This window comes from Mus pahari, chromosome 21 (assembly GCF_900095145.1).
Source record: "Mus pahari chromosome 21, PAHARI_EIJ_v1.1, whole genome shotgun sequence".
In the NCBI taxonomy this organism is placed as follows: domain Eukaryota; kingdom Metazoa; phylum Chordata; class Mammalia; order Rodentia; family Muridae; genus Mus; species Mus pahari.
The window spans coordinates 29,920,636-29,934,949 of record NC_034610.1 but is presented as its reverse complement, the minus strand read 5'-3'; the positions used below and the strand labels follow the sequence as shown (position 1 = coordinate 29,934,949).

Here is a 14,314-nt window from a genome sequence, read left to right as displayed (position 1 = left end):
ACAGAGAAACCCTGTCTTGAATGCCCCAGCTCCCCCCCAAAAGAAGGTCTGTAAAGAATTTTTATGGGAATTGCATAAATCTACAAATTGCTTTTGGTAAGATGATCATTTTTTACTATGTTAATCCTACTGATCCATGAACAAGAAGGAACTTTACATTTTCCGTTATCTCCCTCAATTTCTTTCTCAGAGACTTCAAATTCTTGTCATACAGGTCATTCGCTTGCTCAGTTAGAGTTACGACATGATATTTTATGTTACTTGTGGCTTTTGTAAAGCATGTTGTATCCCTAATTTCTTTCTCAGCCTGTTTGTCATTCGTATAAAGGAGGTCCTCTCGGTGGAGACCAGTTCCAGAGCTCTGGTTCTCTCTTGAAGGTAGCCGAGGGGAAAGAGTGTCTTTGATGGGGGCAGGACTTGGTCTCATGGGAGATTAAGGCTGCTATCTATAATAACCGTTTACCTGCCTTTACTCTAAATTACTCTGATGCCAGAAGGTACCTTACCTGTCTGAATTTCCAATTTCCTCTGAAGTCAGAGGCTGCAGGCCTCTGAGCATATTAACACCTGCAGCTTAAGAGGGGGAGGCTGGGTAGGTAAAGTGGTCCTTTGCTCTTTCCTCCATCGGTCCTCCCCTGGGCTGAGTCCTCAGGCTGAGAGGTCAACTTGTCAGCTAGATAAAAGTTGCTCCCCAGTAAGAAAAAAGACACTTAAAAAAAAAGATTCTACTTTATTTCTAAGAGAGAGGAGGAAACCCCCATATCAGACTATATGCTGTGACTCTCTGCCCTCTTAATTTCTAAACTACTCTAATCTCTTAATTTCTAAAACTCTAATCTGCTGCTGGTCTTCTTTTTGTTTCATTTCCTTATACATTTTCTCAGAAGGCATGATCACATGGTATCTATTTCAAAAGTTCACCACAGGTTTAAACATAAAATTAGATCATGAATTGAATAAGAAGTTTACAATAGAGATGTCTACAGGTGTTACTATTATGGGTAGTTATGTGACTAGACATTCATTCTCTGCCATGAGCTCCACAGGTTCATTGGAAGTTAAAAACCATAATTCTCATGTCTAAGTCAATAAATAAATCCAGACAGTATCTTCTGTCCTTGCACCTACAATAATTCATTCATTCTCTTTTATGGCGTTTGGTTAATTGTTTTACAGCCCTAAGGAAAATATTGCAAATTGTAAATACATACTTTCTATCTTAGAAGCAAGTAACTCATGACTCATGAAGACAGGCAGAGTTCTAATTGCAGTATTCATATTAGAGAAGGCTTTAATAATAATAATAATAATAATAATAATAATAATAATAATAATAATATATTATAAATGGCTTAGTCATTAGTTGTATAATTATAGAAACTCTTACAGAATCATCATTAGGAATTAAGAAATCATCTATTTGTCTGTTTAGCATCACTAAAAGACACTATATCTTCATTGATCTGCAGAAAATCTGCCCAATAGGATGGAATAATGACTAGGGATTATATATTAATTTAATATTGACCAGAAAGGCGCATTCAATAACAGGAATCAAAACCTGACATGTCATTCCTTGGTTCTTGACTGCAAGGGTTCACTCATCACCGTCCACAGTGAAACCATCTCCAGAAGATCATCTGCTAGTCTTTAGCCTTTCACAGATGGCTCCTGACAGCTACTGAATTTTTTAATTGATTTTTGTATCTAGCCACTTTGCTGAATGTATTTATCAGCTATAAGAGTTCTTTAGTAGAATTTTTGGGATCAATTTATATATACTATCATCTTCAATACCTGTACTTTGACTTCTTCCTTTCCCGTTTGCAAACCCTTGTTATCCTTATTTTATTGCTCTAACTAGTACTTCAGGTACTAAGTTGAATACATATGTATAGAGTGGGTAGCCTTGTCCTGTCCCTGATTTTACTTTCTCTCCACTTGATTTGATGCTGGCTATTAGTTTGCTAAATATTGCTTTTATTATGTTTAGGTATGGACTTCATATCCCTGATGTCTCCAAGACTTTTAACATGAGAGAATATTGGATTTTGTCAATGGCTTTTTTGGCGTGTAATGGGAAGATCATGTGGTTTTTTTTTCTTTCAGTTTGCTTATATGGTGGATTATGTTGATGGATTTTCATATATTCAATCATTCCTGTATCTCTGGGATCAGGCCTATTTGATCATGTTGGATGACGTTTTTTAGTATGTTCTTGGATTCAGTTTGTGAGTGTTTTATTGAGTACTCTTGCATTACTGTTCATAAGGAAAACTGGTCTGAGATTCTCTTTGTTGAGTCTTTGTGTGCTTTAGATATCAAGGTAACTGACTTCATAGAATGAGTTTGGCAGTGTCCCTTCTTTTTCTATTTTGTGGAATAGTTTGAGCAGTATTGGTATTAGTTCTTTGAAAGTCTGGTAGAATTCTGCACTAAAACCATTTGGCCCTGGGATTTAGATTTTTCCAATTTTGTGAAGAACAGGCTTTTGAAGTAAGGCCTAATTATTCTTTGACTTTCTTCAGTGTCTGTTGTTCTGTCTCCCTTTCATGTCTGATTTTGATGATTTGGATACTGTACTGTTCTGCCTATATTTAGTTTGGCTAAGGGTTTGCCTCTCTTGATTTTCTCAAAGAGTCAGCTCTTGGTTTTCTTGATTCTTTGTATTGTTTTCTTTGTTTCTAACTGTTTGATTTCAGCCCTGAATTTGATTCTTTTCTGCCATCTAATCCTCTTGTATGTTTCCTCCTTTTCTTTTTCTAGAGCTTTCAGATTTACTTTTAAATTGCTAGTATGAGAACTCCCTAATATCTTTATTCTTTATTCACTTAGTGCTATGAACTGTCCTCTTAGCACTCATTTCATCGTGTCCCATAAGTTTGGGTGGATATTTCCTTTGATGAGTATGAAGTGTCTTTCCCTACCTCTTTTGATTAATTCTGGTTGAAAATATATTTTATTAGCTATTAAAATGACTATTCCACCTTGTTTCTTGGTCCATTTGCTTGGAAAACTTTTTCCGGTCCTTTCCTCTGAGGTAATGTCTATTTGTTGCTGAGATATGTTTCTTGTATACAGCAAAATGCTGGATCCTGTTTTGCATCCATTCTGTTATCTTGTGGGTTTGGGGGGTGGATTGAGACCATTGATGTTGAGAGATATTAATGGTCAATGATCGTTAATTCCTGTTTGAGATTGGTGTTAGTGTGTGTCTCTGTGTGTGTGTGTGTGCGCGCGCGCGCTTTTATATTTGTGTGTGCTTCCCTTGTTTTGTTTTTGCTGGTGTGAAATTATTTATTTTCTGTATTTTCTTGTGTGTAGTTAACCTCCTAGGTTTGAGTTTTTCTTCAAGTGCTTTCTGTAGGGCTGGATTGGTGGGTAGATGTTGTTTAAATTTGTTTTTGTCTTGGAATATCTTGTTTTATTTCCATCTACAGTGATTGAAAGTTTTGCTGGGTATCATGTTTAGGTTGGTATCTGTGGTTTCTTAGAGGCTGTAAGACATCTGTACAGGCCCTTCAAGCTTTTAAGAGTCCATGTTGAGAAGCTGGGAGTAATTATGATAGGTCTGCCTTTGTATGTTACTTGTCCTGCTTTCTTATAGCACCCAGGACCAACTTCCCAGAAGTGATACTTCCCCCAATTATCTGGGCTGATCCCTATCAAAAATAAATCAAAGAAGTATACCACAGGCTTGCCTAAAAACAAGTCTTTGGGGAGGTATTGTTTTAACTGAGGATCCATCTTCGCAATTGACTCTAGCTTGTGTTGCATTAATATAAAACTAGCCAGCACAGCGTCAGATAAGCATTCTTGGGGAGCCAGAGGGACTACACAGAATCCTTTGAGGATCCAGTGGTGGAACTGAATCCTGGGTCGTGATGACAACTTGATCAGCTAGATGAGGTAGAGGAAAACACTAAGGAAAGAGAAAGGTAGACAAAGAGAATAGAGACCAGAAGTTATTTGAGAGCCACTTTGACTATGCCACTCTAGGAAATTATCTGACATAAGTGGGACCAGGAGACAGAATGTGAGGGGGCAAGGAGGCAAGTGGTTAAAGGAACTAGGATGTAGAATAGACTTAGCTTGGGTGTTTGCATGAAGCCAACGAGGAATGAATGTGTGTGTGTGTGACTTGACTTTTCCTCTGGAGTTAGGAGCAGACATCTATGTACCCTAAATATGTCATAGATGACACACTAAAGAAAGTATTCCATCCAATGTAGCTGGGTGACACAGTGAGCACTGTGGGGATTCTCACAAAGCCTGGCCACCTCAGAAGCAGCTGTATCACTGAAAACCTCACCTTAGCATTAGAGACAGCTCATGAAAGCTGTATCCATAGAGCTTTCTGCTCAACTTGCAGGTGGCTGTACTGGAAAACATCTGGTTCCTCCATCTATCACTTACTGCCTGTCTAAGTTTGTGGGGAGGAAAAGGGTGGAGTCTTGTGATTCTTGTCATTTTCAAAACTTGCCAAGCCTAATAAATTCCACAACCTTCCTAAGTGCCTTCTGAGGCTTCCCTTCCCTGAAGGAAGGAAGGTTTTCATTCAGAGGAAAAAGTTACAGGCCATAGTATGATGGCAAATCTTCTGACAGTAACCAGAGGAGAGTGATGTCATTTATAGGATGACAACACAACACAGACCTGGTATGTTGATGAGGGCTGTGGGCCATCTCTCGATAAATATCACTGAGAATAGCAACAGTAGCAACAATAGCTACTTGAGTGGTTTTTCATCTATTTGTCTTTTTCCACAGTTTAAACTGTGTGTGTGTGTGTGTGTGTGTGTGTGTGTGTGTGTGTGTATGAGCATATGTGTGTATGCTCATGACTATATGTTTATGCATGTGTTTATGTGTGCACACACAGTTTTAAAAACATCTTTGTGTTTTGGTGACACTATTGATAGAGTCTCATTATATATTTGGTTGTTATCCCCCTTGAAATTTTACAAAGTAGTTGTTGAAAAGTGTACCAGACATTGTGCTAAGGACTTGGGTACTCAGGATCTCATTTGTCCCTTGATATTAATTAGATAAAGAGGAATACTCTCATTGCAAAGCACCCTGTGGAGTTCAGTTGACCATGGCTTTAATTTGATAATTGTACTCCTTAATTCTAAGGTGCCATTTTGGATTAAATATATCTAGAACTGTGGTTATCTGTATATTGTCCATTAGTTACACTATGAGCATTTTGCAAAGGAGAGTGATAACTATATTCATGGGGCAACAGGATGTCCTCAAATGTCATACCAGATATTAGCATAGATTTGGTATATATTTGATATCTGATATGAATAAAACTATGAGGTGTATGAGCTAGTAAGTAAGACAGGCTGTGGATTATAATAAGTTGTTAATATCAGTGTTCCCTGGCTATAGTGCATACAAATCAACTGGGACATATATTGTAAGTACAAAATCTATGCTGCTTTTCTTTTTAATCAGTGGTTCTCAACCTGTGGGTCACAGCCCTTTGGCAGGTCTAAGGACCTTTTCACAGGGGTCACCTGAATACAAGGACTGTCCAAAACTACAGATGCTTACATTATGATTCATAACAATAGCAAAATGATTACATTTATTAAGTAGCAATGAAAATAATTTTATAATTGGGGGATTACCACAACATGAGGAACTGTATTAAAGGGTCACAGCATTTTAAGATTAAGAATGACTGTTTTAAATTATCATTCAATATCTTAAATGATAGGCAATTTCCAAACGGTCTAGCTGGTCCATGTTCTAAACAATGTAGGGCATTTTCTCTTTGCTCTTACTTTAAGTTATTGATGACTTAATCATTTTACTGCTTTATTTTTGATGCAGGAGTGTCTATCCATGGCCTGAAGTAGATACAGATTGCACAAGTGCCATCATGGGCTATAAAAAAAATCTAAAAATAGACCTCATCCTACTATTGAATTTACTGTGTTGATTTGCCCCTCACTAAAAACTTACAATGTATGCACGCAGAGTGCGAAGATATGAAAGTTTAGTGCCTGTCTTGATTTTCTCTATTAGGAGATTCTGGATGCTCTACAAAAAGCAGAGCCTATGACGGAGGACCTCAAGTCTCAGTTGAATGAACTATGCCGGTTTTCCAGGGACCTGAGTCCATACAGTGGGAAAGTCTCAGGCTTAATTAAAGAATATAACTGGTGAGCATGAACTGTCCTGCTGCTCAAAATAACTTTTCATTTGGATTTCCTTTGAGCCAGAGTCTCTGTGTGTAACCAAGATCCCCCTGCTCCAGTCTCAATTGTAGCTAGAATTCCAGCTATAATGGCAGGAAATAAAGCTGTGCCTGGATTTAAAATATATCCATACAAAGTAGGAGCTAAGCCGAGCATGGCGTGGTTGTCTGTGATTCTAGCTTCTCGGGAAGCTTATGTGCAGGGCTAAGCTCATGAGACAGAGGACAGCCTAGGTGACATAGTAAGAGCTGGTATAAAAAGAGTTAAAAGCCAGAACATTTTTATAGTCTGACTTTAGTGACTCTGCCAATTAACTAAGAGTAAAATGTAGCACCAGTTAGGTAAATGCGCATTTCTAAGAACTGTGGATTTTGCTACGTGTCACTTTAATCAACTTTGTCCCTTTTCTTCTATCCTCAAATTTGCAAATCACCCTTTCAGTCTCTGTCTGCAAGCTTCCAAGGGCTGCCAGAGTAAAGAACAGATTTTGCAGGAAAGATTTCGGAAGGCCTCCAGGAGCTTCCAGCAGTGGTTGGTTAACGCAAAAATCACCACGGCCAAGTGTTTCGATCTACCTCAGAATCTTAGTGAGGTTTCTTCCAGTCTTCAGAAGATCCAGGTAAGAGCTCTGCTGTCAGGGCTGAAGCCAATGCTGGGTCAGGACAATATGAGACTATGGGTCTTCGCCTAAGTGCATTGAAGATTAAAGTTTAGTTTAAGAAATGTTTAATTTCAGATAAGCCTACCCCTGAAGTAATGGAATAAAAACTAGCTCGCTCATATACACAACAATAAGAGTTCTTTATGAGTAATAACACTGGTCTCTGGGTGGGTTGTTTTCATTTAATTTTTGCTCCAACCATGATAGGCATACACGATTATTGTTGTCAGCATGTTGGTAGAATAAAGGTGTCTCAGTGAGGTCAGAAGGCTTGTGTCTGAGGCGGGCAAGCCATTTGTGATGTTTGGTTGATTGGTTGGCTTTATTTTAGTATTTCCCTCACCCTAACAACGACTCCACAGTGCCATTTCAGCTGCCACCCAGATATCAACACTTTTAGAAGACATTGTAGCAACTTTGTTTTTTGTAAATATTTGGAATTTGAATTTCTTGCTAGAAAGCATTTGGATACAGATGCAGCCAACCATGAATAAGGACGGGATTGTGTGAGAGCTTTTTCTACAGAACACGGGATCTGAAATAATGGTGCCCATACTTACCTAGCTCATGGCTTTGACTCCCAGTTCATGACGTAAGAAGACAGACTTTGCTTGGGAATGTGCTACATTCAAATTCCTCCAACTTTTCTCCTGGCCAGGGAGTTGAGCTATAAACATCCAACCAGCAGTTTATTTGTGACTGTGAAACCCAGTCCTGTTTTGGACAACAGCCTTTTCTCTGACTCTTGGCCTAGTTGCTTGTGGGAAGTAGCCATCCATCAAAAGAGATGTCTTGATGAAATCCTGTATTGCTCTACTTTGCATGATTGCATAGCCTACTTTAAAGAGCAAACAAGTGCATTTACCTCTCCATCCTAAAGGCTGAAGGAAAAGACTGTGGGGTCAGTCCTTTCCTAGTGGGACTAAGCTCTAATGGGTACATAATGGCATACGAAGCCTTCAGCAGGAGAAAAGAGCCATGCCTCAGTTAGGGTTTCCATTGCTATGGAGAGGCACCATGACTAAGGCAACTCTTAGAAAGGAAAACATTTAATTGGGGCTGGCTTACAGGTTCAGAAGTTCAGTCCATTACCATCATGGTGAGAAGCATGGCAGTATACAGCAAGACAAGGTGCTGAAGGAGGAGGAGCTGAGAGTCCTACACCCACACACAGCAGGAACAGACAGTGAGCCACTAGGCTTGGCTTGAGCTTCTGAAACCTGGAAACCCACTCCCCAGTGACACACTTCCTCCAACAAGGCCACACATCTCAATAATGCTAGTGCTTGTGAGCCAAGGGGCCAGTTTCATTCAGACTACCACAGGCTACATCAGACAGGAAGCAAAAGATACTAGGTAGTGGTCAGTTTGTTTGCTTAGAATACTCTTCAGGCCAGTGAGGTGGCTCAGTCAGTAAAGTTACTTTCTGCCAAGCCAGAAGACCTGAGTTTGAGCCTTAGGCCCGCACATGGAGGAAGAAGAGAACCAACTCCTGAAAGTTGTCTTTAACCTCCATACACTTGTCTCAGCAAGCATGCCCAGACAGACACAATAAATAAGTAAACAATTATTTTTTTTAAAAAAATCTCTCAAGGGCCTGGTTAACTGCACCAGGATATTCCCATCAGGTCTCACATTTTAAGCATCACCAAACCATAGACAAAGATTTCAACACATAGGTCTGTGGGGATAATCCACCCCCTCAAACTTCATCAATGTGTTTCCATTAAAGTCCAAAGCACAGAGTCTCTCTGTTTTTGGTACTCAACAGGAAAAGCAAAGCACCTTTAGCTGCATTTTTCATTTCTTCTCTAATGTCTGAAAGTATTAATTGACATGAACTCTAACACCTCAAATATACTTATTTATAAAGAGGGAAATTAACCTCCGGATTAACCTAGAAGTCGAGAAAGCTATGCCATGTGCCCACAGCTCATGTTGTCATTATGTAGTGAACTGACTCTTTATAAGAACAACCATAGGGTTGGTACTATTTTTTGACAGACTCCTAATAACAATGTTCCCTACCCTATTTAATAGCATCCACTTTGTTAGAATTCCCCCAGGGAAGCTCTCCTGCGGTCTTTTGATAGGGCATAGTTGTGTTCTGCTGAACAAGTGGTTTGGTTTTTATCCTATGGGCTGTGTGAGATGCGTACCTGCTTGTGTTAATTCTCACATCGGTAGATGGGATGTTCAAAGCCAAAGACATGATACAGCTACACCAATTATACAGAACCATGGTGGTATTTATTTTTCTAAACTAAACCTAGCCAGGGATTATTTTATAACATTTGTTATCTCTTGGCCCCGATCACTTCTTCTGTTTATTTTTTTAACAAGTTGGTAACAGTTCATAAAATAGCTCATGATGTTTGGTGGTCAACTCAGAATTAGTATTAGGAAATAAAATATTTCATAACTGGATTGCTAAAGGGAAACCTGGGTCATTTCACTTATGTAATACTTTTTTTTTTTTTTTTTTTTTTTATTTCACTGAGACATTTCACAGGAATACCCAACAGTAAAGCATTGTGTGTTTTAAGGTACCTAATTTTTTTTTATCTTTTTCTTAACAGGAGTTTCTGTCAGAAAGTGAAAATGGGCAACATAAGCTGAACACAATGCTGTCCAAAGGGGAGCTGCTGAGTTCCCTGCTGACCAAAGAGAAAGCTCAAGCTGTCCAGGCCAAAGTACTTACCTCAAAAGAGGACTGGAAAAGTTTTCATGCAAATCTCCACCAAAAGGCAGCAGCCCTGGAGGTACTGCCCAGCCGTTGGGGGGGAGGGGAGGAGCATGCCTTGTGCAGTGTAGTGTTGGTGGGAAATGGGCAGTTTCAGTGCCCAGCCGCCCGGGAGGAGGGGCATGCCTTGTGCAGTGTGGTGGTGGTGGGAAGTGGGCAGTTTCAGTGCCCAGTCGCCCGGGGGAGGGGCATGCCTTGTGGAGTGTGGTGGTGGTGGGAAACGGGCAGTTTCAGTGCCCCACGGGGATTGTAAGCACTTTTGTCATCCCATTTTGCATAGAAACAGGCAACCAGATGATGTGAGGTGAGCTTGGTGCTTTAAGTGACTAGCCCTGAAGACTCTATGGCTTCTTTCAAAGAGGCGGCTATTGCTACAGGCTCATCCACGCGCATCCCTGCAGGCACAGCCAACCTCACTTCTGAGCGGCACATTTAGTATTTCATTTGAAATACTGCAGTTTGGGAAATTATTCCCTGGAGAATAGACAGAAAAAACTCCTGCAAGGCTACAAAATACTGGCTCAGAATTCATATAACCCACACTAGCATCCGGTTTGGGGTGTTGAATGCAAAGGAAGATAACATTCACATGATTTAATTTCCTAAAATAACTTATGAATATCATAATCTCTGCCACAAGGCAGAATTTCTTTTCTTCTGAGATCATTTGTTCTTTGTATTAACTCTTCTACGTATGAAAGTCATAGTACTTTTGAAAACATTTCCGCCGGGCGTGGTGGTGCACGCCTTTAATCCCAGCACTCGGGAGGCAGAGGCAGGCGGATTTCTGAGTTCGAGGCCAGCCTGGTCTACAAAGTGAGTTCNCAGCCTGGTCTACAAAGTGAGTTCCAGGACAGCCAGGGCTACACAGAGAAACCCTGTCTCGAAAAAATCAAAAAAAAAAAAAAAAAAAAAAAAAAGAAAACATTTCCTGGCAGGATGGATTCTTAATTTGATGATGATCATAATAAATGCGAGATTAAAAAGGAGATTATAATTACAATAAGGAATTGGATCAGGGGGAAAAATACACTTTCTTGGTTCTTTCTTATACTAAGAGCTTTGAGTTCACCCTTGTAAGCAGATGTTGTTCATGGCAAACATTCTCCACTGAACATGATGGTAACCATGAAATTCCTGGAAATTACCTGTGACCTGTAATATCATTAGTGCAATGTGACCTTCAAACTAAGAGTTATATAGTGAATGTCTCTTGTAGCCAAGATTGACAGTTTTGTTGATCTGAACTGCCTCATAGCAGGTGTAACTACTGAATCTAATTCCACCTCTCCTTCCTTTCCTAATAGGAATAGACAATGTAGTATACCTTTTGCTAATAGGAGGGCAAGTCTTATCCTATTTCCGGAACTTCATTTTCTAGAAGGTCACTCCCATGAAGGAGATGACTGTATTAAAGGAATTTCTAGGATAAAACATGCACACTCATAGAAAGATGCCACTAACTCTATCTGAAGAAGTCAAGGAAGGTGTCCGGAGAAGTGACATTTAAACTATACCTTGAAGGTCAGGTATCCATTGACTCTTCCAAGATTGGTGTGTAATTCTTCCAGAAAGAACTGGGCGCGTGGATTCAGGAAACCATGAATGATGTTGAGAAGTGGGAAATGTTGAGAAATTTGAGGCAGACATGAAGTTTAGGCAGAGGAACAGTAGAGATAAATGGAGACCGAAACTAGAATCACAGTGAAAAGTGTGAGTGTCAAGTAACTTGACTCTGACTCTCGACCAGTTTCCCTCGTAAGAATGCAAGACAGTTTCCCCGAGGATGAAGCCTATCACGCGCTCTTACAGATGCAGAGGACAGAAGCAAACAACAGATGCTTCAGGGTACCAGGACTCGTTTCTTTCTTCAAGATTCCTTGAGAAAGACTAAGTGAGTGAGTGGCAAGCCTTAAAGCTGGAGATATACAAGCCAACTTTGTAGTGTAAACAAGAACGGGGAATCGCACATAGCCAGAAAAGCACTGTGGTGTAAACAAGAATTGGAAACTGTACATAGCCAGAAAAGCAGAAAAAAAAAACTTATCACAGTGGTGCATGTGAAAGTGGGGGTCTACATAGCAGAAAGAGTAATAGGGCAGGCGATCCACCTCCAAGACAAAACAAAGCAGGACTTGTCAATTAACTATGTGGGGGTCGGGGGGAGTGCCAAAGTTAAGTTTGATTCTTTGTCTCATCTGGAAGACAGTGGATGAGGAGGCTGTTAACTGAGATGTGAATGGAGATATAGATATAGTCTTGGGAATGAACCTATTTAGTCAGAGCAATCTACACTCACTTTTGTGTACCTAGAAAGTGATCTGTGGCTAATGATCAGAACACAGCAGCTAACAGAAGCCCGAGGGTCCAACAGAGGGCAGAACTGAGAAATCAGTGCCTGGCACTGTGGGCAATTACATGCACCACTCCATGTAGTTCTCAAAGCCATTATAGATCACCATGAATCATTTGTCTCTGTTGAGTGGATGAAGAAATGAAGGAGTCATGCATGATGGTACAGAACTGGAACACCAAGAGACAGAGGCAGTATGATTAGGACTTTGAAGCCAGTCTGAGCTACATGACCAATCTGACCCTGTCAATAATTAAGTAAATAAACGAATAACTTAAAGAAGAAAGTGAGGAGAGGAAGGTAGGGAGGGAAGGAAGGAGGAAAGGAGAGAGAAGGGGGAAGGAAGGCGGGGAAGACACGCTAAAGATCTGCCAAATTCCCACAGCTGGTACGTGATGGAGACAGGTCAAACCCAGCCCTGTGCCTCAGTGGTTCATAAATACAGTTATAGTAACACAGGGTTTGAGAGCGTCTAGATGTCACTGGAGAAATCACCGGGCAAAACCTTCAGCATGAACACACAATAGGAAGCCAACAGCCTCTGCATAGACACAAAGTGCAGGCCTAAATCCAGAGGCTCAGGAGGAGCTTCCAGAGCCCATGCCAAGTGCATGCTTACAGTTAGCACGCAGTCACTTCATGCTTACATGAAGCACCCAGCTTTCTTCTGTACTCCTAAAGGTATTTGCAAAGCCACAGTTTGTGGTCAGGGTTTTCTATGTGTAGCATCTCCACAAAACAGCACTAACAGGAAGATGTAACTGCCTTGCATTCACAAATGCATTTAATTATTCAATTCTTATTTGGCAAGATTTAATCTAGACTCTGGGAATGCAGCAGAGAGGAAATCAGAACAAACCCTCTGTACTAATGAACCTTACATTTTATTGGGTATCCTTCTTGATAATCTTACCTATGTGATGTATTTTAAACTCTCTGACGCTTTCCTGCAGCTAATACATCACCCTATGGAAAACATAGACGACATGATCAAGTGCCGACTCTACCAGTACCCTGGACCAGATGCAGAGCAAGCTTTGCATCAATGTCCAATAGGCTCTGCAGTCTTCACAATTAGTTTCCCAGATAACATTTTATGGACCCGATGATGCTTTAGTAAAATTACCTAAATTCTTTAAATCTTTTGTTGGTCCACATTGCAATTTTAATAACAGATTAATATGATTAGATTTAGCACTTCATATGAAATAGATTCCTTTGCCACCATGAAATGTATAGCACATTATCAGCATGCTGTAATCTATAATCTATGAAAGTAGTAATATTTATACTATCCTTGTGAGCTAGGCATGCAGTTCTCGGTATTTCTTAATAAGAATAAGTGTATTCAAAACATAATAAACAAAGAGTTGGGGAGGTGATTCAGTTGGTAATGTGCTTGTTTCATCAGCCGGGGAGCCTAAATTCAAGTCCCAGCGCCTACATAAAAGGCAGGAACTAAGCTAAGGGGACCAGGAGGGTTCTTGGGCTTCACTGGCTTGCCAGCCTAGCCAAATTGGTAAGCTCTAAGATCAATGAGAAATTCTCCTCTAAACAAGGTAGAGGCGATGGGGAAGTGACCCGGTGATTAAGACCACATACTGCTCCTGCAGAGGACCTGAGTTCAGTTCCCACCACTCATATCCGGCAACTCACAGCTGCATGTAACGCCAGTTACAAGGGAGCTAACTCCCTCTTCTTGCTTCCACCAATCCCTGTGCTTACATGCACATGCTCCTACACAGATGCACACATACACATGTGAACAACTAAAAATAAAATAAATCCTTAAAAAAATTATAATAAAAATTAGGGTGGAAAGCAATCATGGAAAAAGTTCTCAAGACGTTGACGTCACAGGAACACATTCATGTACGTGTATACCCTCACATACGTGCTTACATTCACATAAACATCCACACAGACACATATACAGCATAATAAACATATGAGTTACATGTGCATGTGTGTTTATATATAGTGCTACTTATCCTATCATTAGTTAGTTCTTACCAGTGCTGGATCATTCCTATAAGGAAACAGGGTATATTCCAGGAAACATGAGACATGAGCCCTTCCATTGTGGAACTTATAGTCTCAGGCTACAGGCTAGGCATAGCAGCATCAGATGGGAATGCACAGCCCGACCCTGATTATGATTGAGCTTGTGCTTAAAAAAGTCAAAAGCACAGAAGTAGAAATGAGCTATTCAGAGAATTAAAGAAAGTGGTTGTGTAGCCTGAAAGTGAAGACCTAAACACTCTTAAAGGATGCCAAGTGAGGGCTGGAGATTCTCTCTCTCTCTCTCTCTCTCTCTCTCTCTCTCTCTCTCTCTCTCTCTCTCTC

The 14,314-nt window shown here is 40.3% G+C and overlaps 1 protein-coding gene across 10 annotated transcripts in view; it reads left to right on the top strand.

Annotated features, from left to right (window-relative positions):
• The window catches only part of Syne1 (spectrin repeat containing nuclear envelope protein 1), a 493,437-nt gene that overhangs the window by 245,222 nt on the left and 233,901 nt on the right, over positions 1 to 14,314 (top strand). For all 10 annotated transcript variants that reach the window (XM_029532807.1, XM_029532801.1, XM_029532799.1 and 7 more), the window contains 3 exons: positions 6,039 to 6,175; positions 6,653 to 6,830; positions 9,452 to 9,634. In XM_029532807.1, coding sequence (XP_029388667.1) covers positions 6,039 to 6,175; positions 6,653 to 6,830; positions 9,452 to 9,634 — 498 coding nt within the window. The remainder of the gene's footprint in view (positions 1 to 6,038; positions 6,176 to 6,652; positions 6,831 to 9,451; positions 9,635 to 14,314) is intronic.